The sequence below is a fragment of the Bos javanicus genome, chromosome 13, assembly GCF_032452875.1.
Source record: "Bos javanicus breed banteng chromosome 13, ARS-OSU_banteng_1.0, whole genome shotgun sequence".
NCBI classification, from domain to species: Eukaryota; Metazoa; Chordata; class Mammalia; order Artiodactyla; family Bovidae; genus Bos; species Bos javanicus.
In genome coordinates, this window is record NC_083880.1 from 75,236,973 (window position 1) to 75,259,640 (window position 22,668).

The 22,668-nt window shown below is 45.2% G+C and overlaps 1 protein-coding gene across 4 annotated transcripts in view; it reads right to left on the reverse strand.

Moving 5' to 3' along the window:
• Positions 1-22,668, reverse strand: part of SLC13A3 (solute carrier family 13 member 3) — an 83,620-nt gene that overhangs the window by 43,613 nt on the left and 17,339 nt on the right. For 3 of the 4 annotated variants that reach the window (XM_061437824.1, XM_061437822.1, XM_061437821.1), the window contains exons 2-3: positions 11,377-11,642; positions 8,284-8,447 (exon numbers count right to left, since the gene is read on the reverse strand). In XM_061437824.1, coding sequence (XP_061293808.1) covers positions 8,284-8,447; positions 11,377-11,612 — 400 coding nt within the window. In that variant the 5' untranslated portion in view covers positions 11,613-11,642. The remainder of the gene's footprint in view (positions 1-8,283; positions 8,448-11,376; positions 11,643-22,668) is intronic. The other variant, XM_061437823.1, reaches the window with a different exon arrangement.

Consider the following 22,668-nt stretch of genomic DNA (forward strand, 5'->3'; position numbering starts at 1 on the left):
CCTTTGACTGTGTGGATCACAATAAACTGTGGAAAATTCTGAAAGAGATGGGAATACCAGACCACCTGACCTGCCTCTTGAGAAACCTGTATGGAGGTCAGGAAGCAACAGTTAGAACTGGACATGGAACAACAGATTGGTTCCAAATAGGAAAAGGAGTACGTCAAAGCTGTATGTTGTCACTCTGCTTATTTAACTTATATGCAGAGTACATCATGAGAAACGCTGGGCTGGAGGAAGCACAAGCTGGAATCAAGATTGCCGGGAGAAATATCAATAACCTCAGATATGCAGATGACACTTATGGCAGAAAGTGAAGAAGAACTAAAGAGCCTTTTGATGAAAGTAAAAGAGGAGAGTGAAAAAGTTGGCTTAAAGCTCAACATTCAGAAAACTAAGATCATGGCACCTGGTCCCATCACTTCATGGGAAATAGATGGGGAAACAGTGGAAACAGTGGCTGACTTTATTTTGGGGGGCTCCAAAATCACTGCAGATGGTAATTACAGCCATGAAATTAAAAGACACTCCTTGGAAGGAAAGTTATGACCAACCTAGACAGCATATTAAAAAGCAGAGACATTACTTTGTCAACAAAGGTCCATCTTGTCAAGACTATGGTTTTTCTAGTGGTCACGTATGGATGTGAGAGTTGGACTGTGAAGAAAGCTGAGCGCCGAAGAATTGATGCTTTTGAACTGTGGTGTTGGAGAAGACTCTTGAGAGTCCCTTGGACTGCAAGGAGATCCAATCAGTCCATCCTAAAGGAGATCAGTCCTGGGTGTTCATTGGAAGGACTGATGTTGAAGCTGAAACTCCAATACTTTGGCCACCTGATGAGAAGAGCTGACTCATTAGAAAAGACCCTGATGCTGGGAAAAATTGAGGGCAGGAGGAGAAGGGGACGACAGAGGATGAGATGGCTGGATGGCATCACCGACTCAATGGACATGGGTTTGGGTGGACTCTGGGAGTTGGTGATGGACAGGGAGGCCTGGCGTGCTAAGGTTCATGGGGTCGAAAAGAGTCGGACACAATTGAATGACTGAACTGAACTGAATAACGATGATGATAAAGTCAGTGAAGATGAAGTAGAAAAAAACATTGGAAAACCAAGGTGCTACTCAGCCCCTCATCCCTTTGCTTCCTGTGACCACGGTGACCCACGTGACCACATGAAAACAGGCCAAAGTCTCCAAAGATTGTAACTTCCCTGGGTCCAGAAATCACTGGCTGGTTAGGAGCTTGGTGCTTATGTAAGGTCTTATTCAAATAATAACAATCCCGGAGCTGGTATCAGGCAGGGGGAGCTGAACGTTCACATTTGTAATCTTACAGCAGTCTGGGAACAACCTAGGAGAGCTGAGCAGGGTTATTACCTTCCTCTTTACACCTGGGGAAACAGGCCTGGACAGATAGGGCATAGTTGGGATTGAGATGACCCATTGGGTCATCATAATGACCCAGTTGAATTTTGGGGGCAGAGTTTTTAATGGCAGAGTTGGGCTTGTTCCCAGGACTGCTGATTTGCCACCCCTGAGTCTCGCCCCATCTCCAAAGGCACCTACCTGGCTCAAACCTAGAACAGCTAACTATAATGTAAGCTCCCCAGCATGACTGAAATGTTCTTGAAGTTTGGCACATGGAAGGCCCTTAGAAAAGAGTTCTTGTGTCGAATTTGGAAAAGAGCACCCCAGGGAGAACAAAGACCCCAGGTTAGGCAGGTGTATACTTGTTCCTTTATTTAACATTCACAACCACTCGGGCAGTAAGGACTTATCTCTCCATTTTATATATTAGGAAACTGAGGCTTAGAGCAATTCAGTAACTGGGTTGTTTATTAATTGATAGATTCCACACATTTATTGATCACCTACTACATGCCAAACAGTGTTCTAGATGAACAATACTATAGTTCACAGCAAGGAAAAGGATGGACATAAGCTCCCTTGGAAGTTGGAGTCCATGGAGATGGGTAATCAGCAAATAAATCCTTCTCAATTAGGAGTCATGGGAAACTTCAATATGAATCGAGATGTAGGGTCTTATTACCCACTCTTTCTGATTCTTGGAACCCTTATACTGGTTTCTATATAATGGCAACTGTATGCTGCTAAGTTGCTTCAGTCGTGTCCGACTCTGTGTGACCCCATAGGTGGCAGCCCACCAGGCTCTCCTGTCCCTGGGATTCTCCAGGCAAGAACACTGGGCATCTGTATAACTGCCACGTATTACCCACATCTGTGTGCCAGGATCTCATTTCTCCTGTACGCTTCACAATGATATACACAAGATGGGAGATTTTGTCCTCATTTAATAGATGAGAAAAGAGCCTCGGGAAGAGGCCCCTCTCCCAGCCTCATGAATGAAAAGGGAAGGAGAGGGCAGTGCTTAGTTGAGCCGACAAGACTGCTTTTGGAATGGTGGCATCTTCGGCATTCCTAAAGGAAAGACATGAGTGGCAAGCCAGCCTGTTTTTCTTTCTTTTTGGTTAATTTATTTGGCTGTGCTGGGTCTTAGTTGTGGCTAGAGGGATCTTTAATTGCAGCATGTGGGCTCTAGTTCCCTGACCAAGGAGCAAATCCAGGATCAAACTGCATTGGGAGCATGGTCTTAGCTACTGAACTCCCAGGGAGGTCCCAAGCCAGCCTTCTTTGGGCAGAAAAAATGAGGGGAAAGCATTGTAGAGTTTAGGTTCAAAAGCCTGGTGGTCCCCTTACTGGCTGAGGGGCTCTGGGCAAATACTTCACCATTTTGTGCACCAGTTTCACCCTCTGAAATGGACCACCCCTTCAGGGATGAAGTGCAGGATCTAATCAGAGCATGCGTTGTAGAAGGATGCTGGAGAAGCCACCACCCATGCAGCCCTGGTCCCCCAGGCAGTGCAAGGAGCCAAGTGTGTAGCAGAACTGCAGAGAAGCAGCAGGGCTGCCCTCCAAGACTGAGGACCCCCAGGGTCTTGTCCAGCGAGCCCTGCCCTGCCCCAGGCTCTATCTTGTCCTGGCACGTGCTTGTAAGCACAGATTCCAGATTCAGACAAAACTCAGCAACTAACACACCATGTTGCTTTGGGCAAATCATTTTGCCTCTCTGACCCTCAGTCTCTTCATCTTTAAAATGGGGATGATCTTCTTCATAGTACGGTTATGAAGATTAAATGAGGGAATGGGTCTGAAAAATTTAGTACAGGCACAGGGCGTCCTTAGACAATGGCAGCTCACATCACCCTCACTGTTGTTGCTCTGGGCTCCCCTCAGGGACCTCGAGCCTCCAGGAGCCTCCCCGCCCCTGTCCTGGCCCCTGACCAGAGTCTCCACTCCATCTACCCCTGCCCTCACCTCCTGCCACCGGGACAGAACACAGAAACTGGATGAAAGGCAACGTCTCTTTGCCCTGGAATTACCTGGTTTAGGTCTGAGGGCTGATCATTAACCAATCCCTGCTCTCTGATCCCACCGCCTATGAAAGCAGATGTCTGCCCCCGCCGCCCGCCCCAACAGGGTCTCCTGCCTCCTGACATCCTGCAGAGCAAGGGGAGAGACTCTGGATCTCACTTATGTACTGACGCTGTGTGTGACCTTGGGCAAGCCCCTTCCCCTTCCTGAGTCTCAGGTTTTACTTCTTCTTTCACATAATCAGCTTTCACACTTTTTCCCCCCCTTTGCCACTAAACTCTTGGTGGGGGGGAAACTTCTGTGGGAGGTAGATCAACAGAAGAGCACAGGCTGTAAAGTCGGCCAGACTGGATTCAAAATACCAGAGCTGCTGTTTTGAAACTATGTGACCTTGGGGACTACAATCAACCACTTCTTCAGTTTCTCCCTCCTTTTCTATTCCTCTAAATGAGGTCAATACTATTTCCATGTCAGTCAGAGGTAAGGTCCTAAGATGAGACCGACTTAGCACAAAGTAAGTGCTCAACAAACATCAGAGACAGTTACTTGGAAGCTCAGGGTATAAAGTATGATAAAGAGGGAGCAGCTGGGTTGCAATGAGAGAAGGAGCAGAGTTAACGACTTGCTGCCACCCCACAGTGACTATGAGGCAGTGTCTTGGAGCCCCAAGACTCAGGGGAAACAGTTTGGAAACTGACAAAGCCAATACTGAAGAGTGAAAGTGTTAGTTGCTCAGTTGTGTCTGACTCTTTATGACCCCACAGACTGTAACCTGTCAAGCTCCTCTGTCCATGGGATTCTCTGGACAATAATACTGGAGAGGGTAGCCACGCCCTTCTCCAGAGGATCTTCCCAACCCAGGGATCAAACCTGGTTTCCTGCATTGCAGGCAGATTCTTTACTGTCTGAGCCAATACTAGGCATCTGCTAGGGAATACTCGAGATCTGCATACTATGGTCCACAGGCTGAATCCTGCCTGCTGCCTGCCAGCTATGGTTTTAAGTGAATGGAAAAAAATCGGTAGAAGAATAATATTTTGTGATGTAAAAATTATACAAGGTTTTAATTTCAGCACCTACAAGCAAAATTTCATTGGCTCACAGCCACACCCACTCATTTACATATCATCTATGGATGGTTTCTCTGTGCAAGGGCAGAGTTGAGTGGTTGTGACAGAATGGCCAGCAAAGGGTTAAATATGTTACTGTCTTGTCATTTACAGAAAGAGTTTGCTGACCCCTGCTATAGAACAGCTCTTCCTGCACACATGGAAGACTTTGACCTTGTATAGATCATGGCGTTGCTACTTTATCAACAATGTGATTGATTCTGGACATAGCATGTCACCTCTCTGAACCTCACCTGTAAAGGACTTATAACTATTTCTAGCTTTCAGGGCTGTCATGAAAATAAAATAAGCAAGACCCTTGAGTGCATGATGGAGAAATACCCGTATCACAGTAAATGAGATTAACTTAGATGGTGTGTGCTTGTGTGCTCAGTCGCTCAGTCCTGTCCAACTCTGCAACCACAGGGACTGTAGCCCCCAGTCTCCTGGAATTTTCCAGGCAAGAATATTGGTGTGGGTTGTCATGCCCTCCAGGGACTGAATCTATGTCTCCTGTGGCTTCTGCATTGGCAGGCAGATTCTTTACCACTGAGCCTCCTGGGAAGCCAACTTAGATGGTACATGAATCAGAGTTTAGATTTTTAACAGGTAATTATTTTCACGTATATTTAAAAAAATAGCACACACAATGCTTGTGGTTTCATAGATAAGGCTTGTTGTGTTTGTTGGGGTAAATGATCGAAAGGTACTGGGGCAGACCTACCATCTCAGCTCTCAACACACACCTTCCATCTTTGGGTCCCAGGTAGCATCTCTCATCCGCAGCATCCTATTCACATCTCAGCCAGACCGAGTAGGAAGCAGGCAGGGAAGGACCAGAAGCTGCACACACCATTCCTAATCATACCCCATTGGCTAATTGTGATCACATGACCATATCTAATTGCGAAGGAAGCTGAGACATTCAGCCTTTTCTCTGCACAGTCATGTGCCAAGGTAGGGCTTCTATTATTAAAACTGCAAAGGAAGAATTAAGATTGCAATCTCTGCCCTCTTATATACCAATTTAAAAACCTCCTTTTGAAACACATCTGTGTAAACATCTGAGTTAAATCTGAGTTAAATTCACCCATTCCAGTCCATCTTAGTTCGCTGATTCCTAGAGTGTCGATGTTCACTCTTGTCATCTCCTGATAGATGGGGAAACAGTGAAAACAGTGGCTGACTTTATTTTTCTGGGCTCCAAAATCACTGCAGATAGTGATTGTAGCCATGAAATTAAAAGATGCTTACTCCTTGGAAGCAAAGTTATGACCAACCTAGACAGCATATTAAAAAGCAGAGACATTACTTTGTCAACAAAGGTCCATCTAGTCAAGGCTATGGTTTTTTCAGTAGTCATGTATGGATGTGAGAGTTGGACTATAAAGAAAGCTGAGGGCCGAAGAATTGATGCTTTTGAACTGTGGTGTTGAAGACTCTTGAGAGTCCCTTGGACTGCAAGGAGATCCAACCAGTCCATTCTAAAGGAGATCAGTCCTGGGTGTTCATTGGTGGACTGATGTTGAAGCTGAAACTCCAATACTTTGGCCACCTGATGCAAAGAGCTGACTCATTTGAAAAGACCCTGATGCTGGGAGGGATTGAGGGCAGGAGGAGAAGGGGACGACAGAGGATGAGATGGTTGGATGGCATCACCGACTCGATGGACATGGGTTTGGGTGAACTCTGGGACTTGGTGATGGACAGGGAGGCCTGGCATGCTGCAGTTCATGGGGTTGCAAAGAGTTGGACACGACTGAGCAACTGAACTGAACTGTGTAAACAAAAAGAAAGACGTTTTAAAGCAGACAGGATATGGCAGCCATTTTGAAATTAGGAAGGGAAGACCAAGGGAATCACAGAGAAGCCAGTGAACAGTCTTGACATCCCTGTGCCTGTGAAATGACCTGGCACTGCCCTTCTCTGACAAGGAAGATAACCCTTTGTTCTTTAAGTCACTTGCAGACAGACATCCTCTTATCTGCAGCCAAAAGAGTTCTCACTGATGCTGCTGATTCCACGGGGAAGGGAGTGGGCTCTGTAGCTAGGCTGCTTGGGTGCAAAGCTGGGCTCTGCCATTTGCATGCTGTGTGACTCGGGGAAGTCAGTTCTCCTCTCTGAGCCCTCATTTAGTCATTTCAAGATACAGCAGCCACTTGTGTTTTGTCACCTTTAGAAAACAATTTCTGAGATTTAACTGAATCTAATTCCTCAGCTCACAGTAGGTTCTCATTCTGTATTGCACGAGGCCACTCTTTTTATTTATTAATTTGGTCCCTTTTATCTCCATTTCCCAATTCCATCCTTTTCAGAGCAACCCCTCTGATGCATCGAATGTGTTGCTTTTCCTTTGTTTGTGTTCTTGCAAAATGTTCTGTCTTTTGTAAGTATTTTTAATTTACATAGTGGTATTGTGTTCTCTTGGGTCGGTCCAAACATTTGTTTGGGTTTTTCCACGAGGTGTTACAGGCTTCCCTGATAGCTCAGTTGGTAAAGAATCTGCCTGCAATGCAGGAGACCCAGATTCAATTCCTGTGTTGGGAAGATACCCTAGAGAAGGGATAGGCTACCCACTCCAGTATCCTTGAGTTTTGCTGTGGCTCAGCTGGTAAAGAATCCGCCTGCAATGTGGGAGAAATGGGTTCGATCCCTGGGTTGGAAAGATCCCCTGGAGAAGGGAAAGGCTACCCACTCCAGTATACTGGCATGGAGAATTCCATGGACTGTATAGCCATGGGGTCGCAAACAGTCGGACGCAACAGAGCGACTTTCACTTTCATAAGGTGTTACAGAAAGCCCAGTGAACTTTTGGGCCAAACCAAAATAACTCATTCTGGCTTTCCCAATAACAACTAGGTTTTACGAGATTTATATAAATATGCATGAATGCTAAGTTGCTTCTGTTGTGTCAGACTCTGTGACTCTATGGACTGTAGCCCACCAGGCTCCTCTGTCCATGGGATTCTCTAGGCAAGAGTACTGGAGTGGGTTGCCATGCCCTCTTCCAGGGGATCTTCTCGACCCAGAGATCAAACCCACATTCCCTGTGGCTTCTGCATTGCAAGCGTATTCTTGACTGTTGAGCCAATTGGGAAGCCTTATATAACTTTATGTCCCTCTGAATCTTTCCTCCAGAAAGCAGTTCAGTGCTCAGTGAGGGTGCCCTCCACAATCTACCTCCTCCATTACTGGCAGTGGTGGTCATATCTGAACCCTGGCCCTGACCCAGCATACCACAGAGACTGCTGCGCTAAAGACGGTCACATGACATGGGTCTCCTTCTGGACTTTTGGTACTTGCATTCAGGGCTAGATTTCTGCATTCCAGGGTATATGAACCCTTAATTTGATTAAATATTTGCAGAATGCCCTTAAGAAAGGGCGATCGTTCACACTCTGTAGCAGCAAAGAGAGTTCCAGTGGCCCCCATTCCTGCCAACATTGGGCACTCTCCAGCCTTCTTATTTTTGCCAATCTCACTGAAGTACATTTCATTGTTGTTTCAATTTACATAGTACCTACTTCATAAGGCTGTTTTGAGAGGCCAAGGAGGTAATGTACGTAAAGTGTTTAACTCATTGCTTAGTACATAGTAAATGCTAAAAAGGTACCGTGGTTTGATTTAGCTAATCCTCAGTTACTCTCATTATTGAACTTGGCACATGGTAGGTGCTCAATAAGTGCATCCCCTCTGCCTTCCCCGGCACCGCTTGATCATCCCCACTCCCACTCTCCCACCCTGGTGGAGTTGCTCCCAGTCCCTTCCCACAGACTCACCCGCAGTCTCTTCACTCTCCCAGCTGAGGTCCTTATGAGACTCCCTGTGGCCGAAGAGACTCTTCAAGATGGCATTGGCGATGGGCAGCATCATGGCGGTAGAGGCAGTGTTGCTCAGCCACATGGACAGAAATGAGGTGGTCGCCATCATCCCCAGGATGAGCCTGGGGACACAGGGAGTTAAGGGGTAGATCTAGAACCAGGGCCCCTGGTACCAGTTTGCATCCCACTTGTCTACAGATGGAAAGTCAGGGCCCAGCAAGGACGAGCCAGTGACCAATGGAAACCAAATCCACTCACCATGCTTATTCTAGCTCTTAAGGAAATTGACTAGCTGTATGTAAGTGAACTGACCTCAGGTACCCAGGGTAAAATAGTTCCGGAGGGGCACCAACCCTAAATTTTCTCTCCTTTGCCCCCAAATCCTTAATGGCTTCCATTGCAGAAAAAAAGATGCCTTGACACCAAGATTTTCCACTATTTTACCCTAAACAGTCTTTTCAGCCTCCTCTCCCTCATCCCTTCTTCCCAGGCACCCTTCTCAGGCTCTGCTGAATTTCTCATCAGCCCTCAAACATGCCCTGATGCCCAGACTGCCTGCCATCACTTGGTCCTTCCCACCAATAGGAATCTAAATTTAGTGTTTTTTTTTTCCCTTTACATTGAACTCTTAATCCACCCTAAATTTATTTAGATGTATAGACAGCATATTAAAAAGCAGAGACATTTGTCAACAAAGGTCCATCTAGTCAAGGCTATGGTTTTTCCAGTAGTTATGTATGGATGTGAGAGTTGGACTATAATGAAAGCTGAGCACCAAAGAATTGATGCTTTTAAACTGTGGTGTTAGAGAAGACTCTTGGGAGTCCCTTGGACTGCAAGGAGATCCAACCAGTCCATCCTAAAGAGGTCAGTCCTGGGTGTTCATTGGAAGGACTGATGTTGAAGCTGAAACTCCAATACTTTGGCCACCTGATGCAAAGAGATGGATGGCATCACTGACTCAATGGACATGAGTTTGGGTAAACTCTGGGGGTTGGTGATGGACAGGGAGGCCTGGTGTGCTGCGGTTCATGGGGTCGCAAAGAGTTGGACACGACTGAGTAACTAAACTGAACTGATAAAGCAGAGTCAGATCTAAGAAGATTTTTTTTTAATAAATCAATTATACCAACATCTACCATTTATTGAATCCTTCCCTTCCCCACAGATCTAGATTTCTTCCAGATTATTTATTATTTGTTTTAAAAATCTGTTTCTGAACTAGTGTCATACTGTTTTCATTGTTATAACTTTAAAACCCTGAATATTCATTGGAAGGACTGTAACTGAAGCTCCAATACTTTGGCCACCTGATATGAGGAGCCGACTCATTGGAAAAGACCCTGATGCTGGGAAAGATTGAGGGCAGGAGGAGAAGGAGACGATGGAGCTTGAGATGGTTGGATGGCATCATCAATTCAATGAACATGAGTTTGAGCAAACTGTAGGAGATAGTAAAGGACAGGAGAGCCTGGCATGCAGCAGTCCATGGGGTTGCAAAGAGTTCGGCCGAACTTAGTGACTGAACAGCAACAAACTTTAAAACGTGTTTGATAGTAGCCTCATCCTTTCTTCAGTGTCAAATACAACCTCCTCCAGAAGGAAGTCACCTGGGTGGCATCCAGCTTCTCATCCTCGTTTGCTCCCCACGTGGCAGCCAAGAGGAATTTTTAAAAAATGCCAATCCAGTCATGTCACTCCCCAGCTTAGAATTCTTTAAAGCAGAGATTCATAGACAGAGGGGCCATGGATATAATTCAGGATGGAAATGATGGGAGTAAATGAAACTCTACTTTACTAACATCTAATATTCCCTCATAGGTTAGTTGGTAAAGAGTCTGCCTGCAATGCAGGAGACCCTGGTTCGATTCCTGGGTCGGGAAGATCCACTGGAGAAGGGATAGGCTACCTACTCCAGTACTCTCGGGCTTCCCTCGTGACTCAGCTGGTAAACAATCTGCCTGCAATGCAGGAGACCTGGGTTCAATCCCTGGGTTGGGAAGATCCCCTGGAGAAGGGAAAGGCTACCCACTCCAGTATTCTGGCCTGGAGAATTCCATGGGCTGTATAGTCCATGGGGTCGAAAAGAGTCAGACACAACTGAGTGACTTTCACTTTCCCTTCACTTTCACTTCAATAGAAATTGAACATTTCCTTCAGTGATTAATGAAAACAATAAAGTTCAGTATTATTATAAGGGACTTGGTTACAGCCTCAAAACTACAATTACTAGGCTGTCGCTAGATCTCATCATTTATTGTGTTAATAAAGAAGTTCACATGGTATTCTATCAGAAATTTTTTTCTATCACAGATTTGTGTGGTTTTAAAACATTATTTGGATAAGTTCATTTTGCTGTGATTGTTGTTGTTTTAACTCCTACATGTGCTTTATGCATTTAAATAACATTACTGGGAAGGACGACTTAAGATGCAGCAAACTGCAAAAAAAAAACCCCAATAACTTCATTTTAAAGGCCATTCAGTTCTCTTAAAATGAAAGTCTGAATCCTATCCAGGAGGCCCGAGGCCCCATAGGAATGGACCCTATCTCCTGTCTCTCCAAGGCCATCTTTCCATCCACTCCCCACCCACTGGGTCACCTTGGCTGGTAAATAGAAAACCAGGATGACAGAGCCAGTACTTACTGTACAGACTCTCATATTGTCATTTTATAAGCAGAGAGAGGGTAAGTCACTCCCAGAGCAGGAAAGGTAGGATTCAGCCCCAAGTCACCTGAGTCGAACTACTAACACAGCCCCCCTCTAAAACTACTGGACACGAATCCCTGGGTGAGGTCTGGGAACCAGCATTTCAACTGACTCCCAAGTGATTCTTATGTAATTTTGAAAACCACCCAAGAGCCTAGCACTGTGTCTGGCACACAGAGTGGGGCTCACTAAATATTTGGGAAATGATTGAACAAGTGGATGGTGGGACATGATGAGTTTGTTGCATCAGATGACCAGAGCGGGAAGGGTGGGTTTGGGCTCCGAGAACGGGGCCCCTCTGCCTCTCCACCTCTGGGCTGGACCCCATTACCTGGCCTTACCTGGCTGGCTGGACCCCGGTGAGCATCAGGACCTTGAGGGCAATTCTCCGGTGCAGGTTCCACTCCTCAATGGCGCTGGCCATGATCAGACCGCTGAGGAAGAGGAAGTTGGTGTCCAGGAAGTACTGGGCGCAGACCTTGTTGGAGGGCAGGATGCCCAAGAAGGGGAAGAGGACGATGGGCAGCAGGGCTGTCACCGAGAGGGGCAGGGCCTCGGTGCACCAGTACACCGCCATGAGCAGGATGACGAACAGGCAACGGCCTTCCTGCAGCGGGGAGATGCAGGCTTAGGAGGGTCAGCAGAACTTGGGGTGGCAGGGACAGAAGAGATCCTGGAGCAGGGCCCATCCCCGAGGCACGTTCCTTGGGGAGGCAGTGGAGAGGGTACGTGCCCAAGGCTCAGACCTTGAGCAGGTGGTGTCACTGATCTGAGCCTCATTTTACTCAACTATAAAGTGGGGGAGCCATACCTGTCATTTTATAGGACTGTGTGAAGGTCACGTGAAATACCCCCATTGTCTTTGAAGTAGTCCCTGAGATGCGCACGAGAGTGAAAGCGGTTTGAGGGACTTCCCTGGTGGTCCAGTGGTTAAGACTCAGTGCTTCCACCACAGGGGGCACAGGTTCGATCCCTGGTGGGGGAGTTAAGGTCTCTCATGCCACATGGCACAGCCAAAAAGAGAGAGAGTGTGTGAAAGTGAAAGTAGTTTGCTTGATGGGCAAGCCTAGAAAGCTCTGAAAGGGCACTGAGGAAGTGAAATAGAGAAGGAAGCCAAGATGATTTATTAACGAGACGGTTACCGCTGTGGGCAGCTGGAGTGCGATCTTGATCAGGACCCCTGAAGAAAGGGTAGATCAGACCTCAGAGTAGTCCCGCTGGGAGGCAAGGAAGCAGCCAACCCTTGGTCATCATTGGTTGAGGGTTGCTCGTGGGAGCGTTAACTCCCCAGCACTTGGGCCTGCCCTGTGCAGCAGCCAGAGAACATGCTCCTGCCGAGCATCCTGGGTTCAGTAAGAAGCTACCAGCCTGTGCAGAATGGTGAGTGCCCAAGGGGATGCAGAAAGAGCACCAGTAGCTACTGCTGCACCCACACGCGGCATTTAGCACAATGTCCAATACCCGGTACACACTCTATAAAGAGTGACGATAGTTACTGATATTTATTGAGTTATTGGTCTTCCTAGGTGGCTCAGTGGTAAAGAATCCACCTGCCAATGTAGGAGATACAGGTTCGATCCCTGGGTGGGGAAGATCCGCTGGAGGAGGAAACAGCAACCCACTCCAGTGTTCTTGCCTGGAGAATCCCATGGACAGAGGAGCCTGGTGGACTATAGTCCATGGTATTGCAAAGCAGTCAGACACGATTTAGTGACTAAACAATAGCGACAACCTTGGGTGATTAAGTACCAGGTGTTGTTTATTCCTCACAAAATCCCAGTGAAGTAGGTGCAATTAATATGACCATTTGATGGATTGGCAATTTAAGATGCAAGGAGGTCACTAACGAGGCAATGACTGTGAACCAAAACAGTCTGCCTCCAGAGCCAACTCTCTTAACCAAGTTGTCAGCTGATTACTAGAATCTAGGACAGCTTGACAATGCAATTTCAAAGATCCAAAACAAAACAGATTGAGGCTGATTCAAGTGCAATCTATTCCAGAGACATCCTCACAGACACTTGGAAATAATGTTTCACCAACGAGTTAGGCATCTCTTAGCATGGTCAAGTTGACTGATGAAATTAACCTGAAAGCAGATTTTTATACCTTACTGGTTTTCTCCTCAACTAGAATGTAAACTCTAGGAGGGCTGGGATTGTATCCCTGAAGCCAAGAGCAGTGCCTGGAACTTTTAGTAGGAACCCAAAGTATTTGTTGACATGACTAATACTTGTAACTCAGAGACAGTGCTTACAACATGCTCCCTGTCTTCCATTCTGCAAACATTACTCCTGACCAGACTGGGAGTTGAGACTAGGAAAATGACTGGGACATTGTCATGCACTTTTACCAGCAAATCTGTGCCAATCATAGGACCATTTTCAATAGTTAGTTCTTCTCAAACTCAAGTGACCTTATCAGACTCTACCCACCTAGTATTCCTCAAGTGGTGTGCTGGGAAATGATTAACAACTGACTCTCTGAAAAACTGCAGGTATGTGTGTGTAAAAGTTCTTAATTACTACTCAATTCAGCTAAGAAGTCACTCAAGTCATCGATCAATGAGTTTAGTTCCCCTATGAATGTGTGTGTGCTAAGCTGTGTCCGACTGTTTGCGACACCATGGATTGTAGCCCACCAGGCTCCTCTGTCCAGGAATTTTCCAGGCAAGAAGACTGGAGAGGGTTGCCATTTCCTACCAGCGCATCTTCCAGACCCAGGGATTGAACCCATATCTCCTGCATTGGCAGGCGAATTCTTTACCCCTAGTGCCACCTGGAATGTTAGTTATATTTTCCTTTATATTAATTATTAAGACAAATGGACTCAATGAATAGTCCATTTATCAATGGTGTGTCTTCTTTACTGAATCAAATGATGGTTTTCAAATACTGGAGGAGGGGACTTCCCTGACGGTTCCGTGGTTACAACTTTGCCTTCCAATGCAGAGGGGTGTGGGTTTGTTCCCTGGTTGGAGAGCCAAGATCGCTCGTGCTTCATGGTCAAAAAACCAAATCATAAGGCAGAAGCAATATTGTAATAAACTCAATAAAGACTTAAAAAATGATCCGCATGAAAAGACGTTGGACAAAAAGTTCCTCATTTTTTGTGCTATTCACAATGTCCCAGCTATAGACAACACATTTTAAGTGTGATCTGCATTACTAAATTTTCCCATCACCTTAAGACTAGACAAGCGCCCAAACAATAAGCCAAGCCCTGGTTTGTAGTGTTTACTGATTTCTATGGTGTGAATACCTCCACATGGCTGATTTGAAGCCACCAAGTTACATCACTGGGCACAGAATGCTGGGAGATGGACAGTGTCACAACACTCTACAGTATTTCCACTGTACAGTTAGAGGTAAATAATAGTAGAGGTAGATAACCGTAGATGTAAATAACATCAAGACCTTACAAAATAGTAACACAATTAGCAAGTGTTGAGCTTTGACTATCTATTACCTTTGTTTTGATATATTTTATTTAACACCTGTTCATAAAATTTCACCTTAAATAGTGTCTACGTTCAACAACTAGCTAGCAAAGTTCATGAAAATCTAACCACCAGGTCTCATGAGCCAGAAGTACACGGCTCCAGTCACGGTTGTGGGCCTCCAGGCAGAAACACAAACATGGACTCCCCAAGGAGTCAAGGTCATTCTGGTGAAAACTTGACATTCTTCAACCCATGTGTGGTATCATGCTCCATCATGCACCCATCGTTTAAAAATAATACAACTGTTTGCTGTCAAAGCTTGCTGCTGGCTTTGGAAGACATGCCGCATCTATCCTGTTTTTTATACGACCTGACAGGCCAATAGGTATTTCAGTTTGAAAAAGATACGTGTGTCTAATCAAGCAAATACCATAGGCTGGGTGGCTTAAACAGCAGACAATTATTTTTCACAGTTCTGGAGACCAGAAGCTCTGGGGTCCAGGTGTCAGCAGACTTGGGTTGTGGGGAGAACTCCGTTTGTGACTCATAGATGACTGTCTTCTTCTTACGTCCTTACTTGGTCCTTCTTTGGTGCCAGGCATAGAGAAACATCTTTCTTCTAATAAGAGCTATAATTTCATTCCCAGGCTTCCCAGGTGGCGCTAGTGGATAAAGAACCCACTTGCCATGGTAGGAGACATAAGAGTTTGGGGTTTGATCCCTGGGTCAGGAAGATCCCCTGGAGGAGGAAATGGCAACCCACTCCAGTATTCTTGCCTGGGAAATCTCATGGACAGTGGAGCCTGGCAGGCTATGGCCCATAAGGTCACAAAGAGTCGGACTTAGCACATAGCACATAGCACAATTCCATCCCCACCCTCATGAACTGATCTAATCTTACAGCTTCAAAAGGATACTAAATAGATAGTATGAACTACTTGATACCAATAAATTTGATAACTTGGAGGAAATAGAAAAACTTCTTGAAAAACATAACTTATTCAATTATTAGAGAAAGAAATAGAAAAACTATTTCATTGACTTTGAAAGAAATGGAATTAATCATTAAAAATCCCCCTGCAAAAACACAAAAACAAAAAATACTTCTAAGCCCTGCTGGCTTCAATGGTAATTCTACCAAATGTTTAAGGACTAAATAATATCTATCTTACACAAATCCTTCCAGAGAATAGAAGGAAAAAAGGAGCACCTCTCAATCCATTTTGTGAGGCCAGCGTAACCCTCTTACCTGGGTTATCCTGATAAAGGTGTGAAGTGAAAAGAAAAGAATATTATAATAGTTGAGGTCACCTGGAAAATTCGAGCTCTGAGAAGCTCTATTTAGAACTGCCTTCTCAATCCTGCCTCCCATCACCATGCAGCAGAATAATTATGGTAATAATGACAACCACCAACATGTTTTGAGTATTTATTAAATTCCAGGCATTTGACATGTATTAATTCATTTAACGAGAGGCCTTATTATTTTTCAGAGGGGATTACAGAAGACATGGGTTTAGTCATGCGTGTGAAGCTGTGACCCAGATAATTAGGTTCCATGGTGGTGTTGCAATTCATGAACTGCACATCTAAACAGAAATTCTAATTTTTAAACTCGTTTCCCTTAAACATGTAAAGGACTCCGAGTATAATGAGAGCTAACAAGTGCTTACAACTGGCCGGGTACTTTTCCTAGTAATTTACATGCATTAACTCATTCCGTTCCTTAGCTCCTCTTGGAGGCAGGTATTATTAATATCCATTTTACTGATGGGACAACCGAGGCAAAGGGGATAAGCCAGGTGTCTTGCCCAAAGTTACTGAGGCAGAGCCAGGATTTGAACTCAAGGTGGCCTGACTCCAGAGTTTGCGCTCTGTACCACTCCACATCTCTGCATGATCCGCGGCTGCCCTTGCCAAATTCCTGCATCCTCTAGATCGCTAGCATCCCTGGAATCTCTCAAACTCCTAGATCAAAAGAACCCCTCTGAAGCTCACTGGCCTGGCCTGCCATCTATGTCCCTCCATCACTTCTCATCTGTGCCCCCACTGTCCCCAAAGAACACGCTCTTAATGACCATCATGTCCCCTCCCGATTTCCCCATTCCAGAAGGCTCACCCTTCCATTTTGTCTTTTCTTTTCCAGAGAATGATCTAACTGGAAGCTATCATCCTTGCTCTCATTCATATGAGAGCAACCACCACCAGCACCATAGTAAGACTACTAAGAACCAACCTTTACTGAGAACGTGCTACGGGCCAGACACCATTCCAAATACTGTCCCTGCATGATCTCAGTTTAGTTGTGACTGTCACAACCGCCTTAGGAAGTAGGTCCCATGCTTACCTCCCTTGTACAGATAAGGAAACTGAGGCACAGGGTGGTTAAGTAACCTGACCAACATTACAAAGGCTCCCAGGTGGCGCTAGTGGTAAAGAAACTGCCTGCCACTGTAGGAGACATAAGAGATGCAGGCTCAGTCCCTGGGTTGGGAAGATCCCCTGGAGAAGGGCATGGCAAAAACTGACCATTCTACTTTCTATGCAGAGATCATGTGTGTGCACTCAAGTAACTGGAGGATTTTAATTATTATCACTTCTCAAGAGTGATGGGGAAATCGTGGTCTTCAGGACTACATGGGTAATAGGGGAAGAACGTCCCCTCTACATTTTTAGAGCGACAACTGGAGAGAAAAACAAACATGATTTTTAAAATATTAGCTTTATGAGCTATAGTTTACACACAATAAAATGCATGTATTGTAAGTGTACAGTCTGTGTTTCGACAAATGTATGAACCCACACAATCACCATCCCAATCAAGATGCAGAACGTTTCCAGTAAAGAAATGTGGTGAATATGTACAGTGCAATACTACTCAGCAGGGATATGCACGGACCTAGAAATGACCATACTAAGTGAAATAAGTCAGAAAGGCAAATATCGTATGATAAAACTTATATGCGGAATCTAAAAATACGATACAAATGAACTTACAAAACAGAACCAGACTCACAGACATGGAGAACAAACTACTTATATATGAAAATAGAGGACCTACTATACAGCACATGGAATTATAGTCAGTATTTTATAATAAATTATAATGGAAAAGAACCTGAAAAAGAATATATATATATATATATAATTGAATCACTTTGATGTACACCAGAAACTTGCAAAACATTGTAAATCAACTATAGCTCAAACAAAAGAGACACAGAGCATTTCCATCCCCCGAGAGAGTACCCCTCAGCCCCTTTCAGGTCAGTCCTCAGGACCCCTTCAAAACATGGCCATGATTTCCATCACTATAGCTTTTTTCTCCTCTTCTGGGAATTTACTTGAATGGAATGATACAGAATGGACCTTTGTATTTTCTGCTCAGAGTAGTGCCTGTGGTTCATCCTGGAGGTTGTGTGTGTTTGAAGTTTTCTCTTGTTCATAGCTGCATAGCATTCAATTCTGTAAATATACCACTCTTTCTCTGTACATCTTCTTGCTTATGGAAACTGGAGTGCTTCCAGTTTGGCATTATTGTAAATAAACCTGTTGTAAATATTCGAGCACTTCTGCTTCAGGGGTGACATCTTGCCAGTCCTTTAGTGCAACGCTATAAATTCTGTGCATTATATGATGGGAGGGGCTGTTGGTAAATTCTGGGCTGCCTGGGTGGCCTTTCAAAGGCCTTTGAGTCCCAGGCCTGGATTCTCTCTCCCTTTCCCCTCTTTTCTCCCTCCCTCTGTTTGTCTCACTCTGTCCCACTTTCTCTTCCCTCTCTGGGTGCTCTTGCCAGGAGGTCAACATTCATCTTTTGTGGAGAAATGACTCCAGATCCAGCACATGTCAGCCAGTGGGGGTGACCCAAGGGAAATGGCAGGAACCGGGAAGTCGATCGTTGGCCCTCACGGGGCTTCGGCAGTAAGTGGGTCAACAGTGTTTCGTTGCCTCGCTGGTTAGGAATTGGAGCAGGGCCGGGGTGACCCAAAGTAGCTCCCCTGCCTGGGTTGAGCTTCCTGTGGGCAAACTGGATTCAGAATTGCCAGCTGAGCGCCAGGCATCTGGTGAGGAATTAATAAGTACTGCTGCCCCTCACCCCTACCCCTCCATCCCTGCAGTCCTCTAGGCCAGAGCTGAGTTCCAGAGAGCAAAAGTCTCCCAGGAGGCCTGGAGGCAAGACCAGAGAGCTGGCCTGCAGACACTAAGTGGGGGGCTCTCAGTGATTCAGCCGGCCAAGCTGGTTCCCACCTCCAGGGCTTTGCACCTGCTGCCTCCTCTGCCCGGCCTTCAGCCTTGATCTCTGCCTACCTCACTCCTCCTTGTTCAGCCTCATCTCAAAGGTCGCCTCTTCATGGACCACTCTACTGTCCACGATCTGATCCCCACAACCCAGCCTCGTTCTTGTCAAGCACTTTCCAATGACTGCAGAATTTATTCATTCACTTATCATTAGCTCTCTTCCCACCAGACCTCAAGCTCCAGGCAAACAGCGTTCTTGTCTGTTTTGCTCACCTCTCTCTTTAGGGCCTCAGTGGACATTTGTTAAATGAATGATTGTATGTGTGTGTGTGTGTGTTTAGTCAATCAGTTGTGTCCGACTCTTTGGACTGTAGCCTGCCAGGCTCCTTTGTCCATGGGATTTCCCAGGCAAGGATACTGGTGTGCGTTGCCATTTCCTCCTTCAGGGGATCTTCCCAATCCAGGGATCAAACCCATGTCTCCTGGTCTCCTGCACTGCAGGCAGATTTTTTACCCACTGAGCCATTGGGGAAGCCCAAATGAATGACTAAATGCTCTAAATCAGGCATCACAACCTCAAGTGCAAGGAACAATTTAATGAGTGAAGTGGGCTAGCCTAAGGAAAATCACTTCATTTTTCTGGAGTCTGATTTGCACTTCTGACAGTGCTGTGGGTACAGGGAACTGATCTTCCAACACAGGAAAAAAATGACCAAGTTTGATGATAAATTACAGCTGGCACTGGGCTTTCATGTCATGGGGGCAACAGGAAGAAGTGGGGACTCTGGTGAAGTGGGGAGTATAGGCCCCTTGAAAACAGCAACTGCTGCTCAGCTCCTGACTATTGCCATGGGGCCCAGGATGCCAGCTCTGGTTTTTCAAGAAAGGCTTGAAATTGTGCTTTTATGTGACATTTCACAGTTTTAAATTATTTGCTCATTAAAATGAAAGTATGGGCCAAAAAAAAAAAAAAAAAACAACCCATGTCCGCAAAAGGCATCAGACCCATGGTCACCAATGTATGACCTCTTGTCTAAATGGTCTTAATGGGTGGAAAGTCCCAGAAAAGAGCTCACACATACACAATTCTGATCTAATGTCAAGTTGTTCATGGATTACTAGGAATCACAGGATGCTCTGTGAGAAGTCCTTGTTCTGTTTAAAAACCCTCATTTTACAGGGACAGAAACTGAGGTCACGGAGAAGCCACATGGAGCACAAGAGCAGATCTCATGGTTCCTGGTCCAAATAGTGGATCAGGGAGCGGGGTCCAGTGGGGTCGGTTTTACTCTGGCACACAGCACGTCCGAGCCACCTCTGCCTCTGGGCCCCCTGTTCAGTGCACTCAGACCAGCCACCTGGCCACAGGGAGAGTCAGTCTGCGTGTCTGCCGAATGGAATCTTCCTTTGGTTCCCTCAAGGGCAGGTTTGGGTAAAGGCTAGCGTCACATGAACCCAAGGCCCTGTTCCTTTGAATTTTAACCTCTGGAGTCCAGAGGTAGGGGGAGGTGTCTGCTCTCGCAGGCTCACTTTCTGGGTCATCTCAAGAGTCATCAGTACGCCCCTTGGCCACTCCGTTCGGTCTAGATGTTCTGCTTCAGGAAGGGGAATTTGCTGAGATGGCACAGGATAGACGGAGTTGTGGCTCAAGGTGAAACACTGCTCACGGCCCCAGCCTGTGCCCTCTGCCAGTAGAAGCTGCCATGACTCAGCTAAAACCCTCAGGGGGGACTACCCGAAGGAGACTGCAGTCCGAGAAGATTGGGGTGAGAAGCCAGAAGGCTGGTCCTAACTGTGAAAACTGATTGACCTCAGAGGCCAGAATCTGGAAGGATTTGATGCGGATGTGGTTGGGGGATGGATGAAATGGAAAGTGGTCAGATTTCTTTTTCAGAAGGGAAAAGAATGCCAAGGAAATCTCTAGAACTAGGCTGTCCAAATATACCAGCTCTGGGCCACTGGTGGCTGTGTAAGTTTGAATTCATTAAAATTAAATGAAATTTAGAATTCCAGGTTCTCGGTCACACGAGCCACATGTCAAGTGCTCCACAGTTACATAAGATGAGTGTCTGTCATTCTGGACAGAGCAGATCTAGAACGTCCCCATCACTGCAGAAAGTTCTCTTGGACAGAGTCATTCTAGAGGATTCAGGTCCGAGGGCCAGGAAGCCTGGGCTTAGTGCTTTTGCCACTGATTCTTGTGTCAAGTCACTGAGTTCATCCATCTGCAACTTGGGAATAATAATGGTGCGATGCCTACATCCTAGAGGATCCCACGAGAAAGGATGCACATAAACGCATTCTGAAATGCGTACTTAACAGGCAGAGTAGGAGTGAGATTACAAATGAATTTCTTCATTTTTCCAAATTTCAACTATATATGTACATGTTTTTTTAAAATAGACATTCCCTGAATACATATGTAATGTATCTATAAAATTCTGAGGTTGCATTCTCTTTTCTGAGAATTAGGAAATACTTCATTGTGCAGAAATTTGAGGCCAGCCTGATTTCTTCCTTCTTAGAGCTCATCAAATTTTTTGCCTGGATATCCATAACATTATTTGGTTTAATCCTCAACTCATTCATGTTGCCATGACATAGCTCAGAGTTGATGAGTCTCTATACGTTATTTTTCCTTGGAGACAGAAAATTTGTATATGTTTTAAATTAATTTGACTTCAGAGTCATTTAATTAATTAATCCTCTAGAATTAGAGGTAAATTAATTTTCTACTATTAAAGATTCCAATATTGTTTTCTGTTTTATTTGTTTGATTTCTTTTTCTTTCTTCTTCAGCAACACCAATTACGCGGAAGTTGGATTTCCTTTGTCTTCCATATTGACCACTTTTCTTTCATCCTTTTTTACTCTTTCTTACTAATTTTGTTACATCTCTTTAGCCTGTGTAACAAGTTCTTGATTATGTTTTTAATAGTTTACATTTTGCTATTTCCAGTAGAGCTTTTAAAATAGTGTGGCTTCACTTTTCTCTGTCACCCACTTTCATTTCTCTTCTGACACTGCTTTTCTCAACTCCATCTACTTTTTATTCTCTTCTTTGAACTTTTTATTTCTTATCTTGAGACTTATTTTAGGAAGGTCATCATTTGTTTTTTTGTGTGTATTTTACAGAGAAATGTCAGTTCAGCAGTTTCTCCTACTTCATAACACAACTCTTCCAGTATTTTTCTTTGTTTATTTTTCATTTGATGTTCTCTTTCCTCTTATTTCTCACACAACCTTTTTGTAGGTCCCGTGCCGGCTACTTGTCACAGATATTTGTTAAAGGAAAGTGTGTGGACAGGAGCTGGAAGGAAGCTGAGGCAGGCAGGTAACCCTGTGGATTATCTTAGATCCTTTGTCACCAGCGCTGCCCTGAAATATATTAATATCTCTACTCTAAGCAATAGACTTGGAGTGGAGATTAAGTTTAAAGACCTAAGAATATCACAGTTCTTCAGTGTCTCCTTGAGTAAGTCTCTGACTCACTGAGAGAGAAAATTAGAACCCTTAGAACCAAACGGCTGATTGTTATCTATTCTTTCTCTCACCTGCCACTTTAACATCCTACTTCTTGCCAAGGGTCTTCAAGTCTCTTCATGCAGTTCATCTGAACTCTGAACTGTCACATACATCTCAGTGACTCTCCCTTCCCCTGCGCAGGCTTCAGGCTTTGCCAGGATTAGGAAGGGTTCATAGAGGTGAAAAATCCTTCTGGAGACTTCTACCTCCTGCTCAGGAGCTGCAGAAGCACATGCCACTCTTGGTTCCCTTCTGCACTTTGGTCCAAATCCCACAGTCATTGTCAGTCTTCACAAACAGGGTGGGATTGTGGTCTGCCCTTCTTTTATCAGATATGGCAATTTCTCCTCTTTTGTTGCTTTTTGTTACTTTTCCCAGACTGCTTCAGAAAGGTGAATGGAATAGAAAAGTCTGGACTCCACCAACG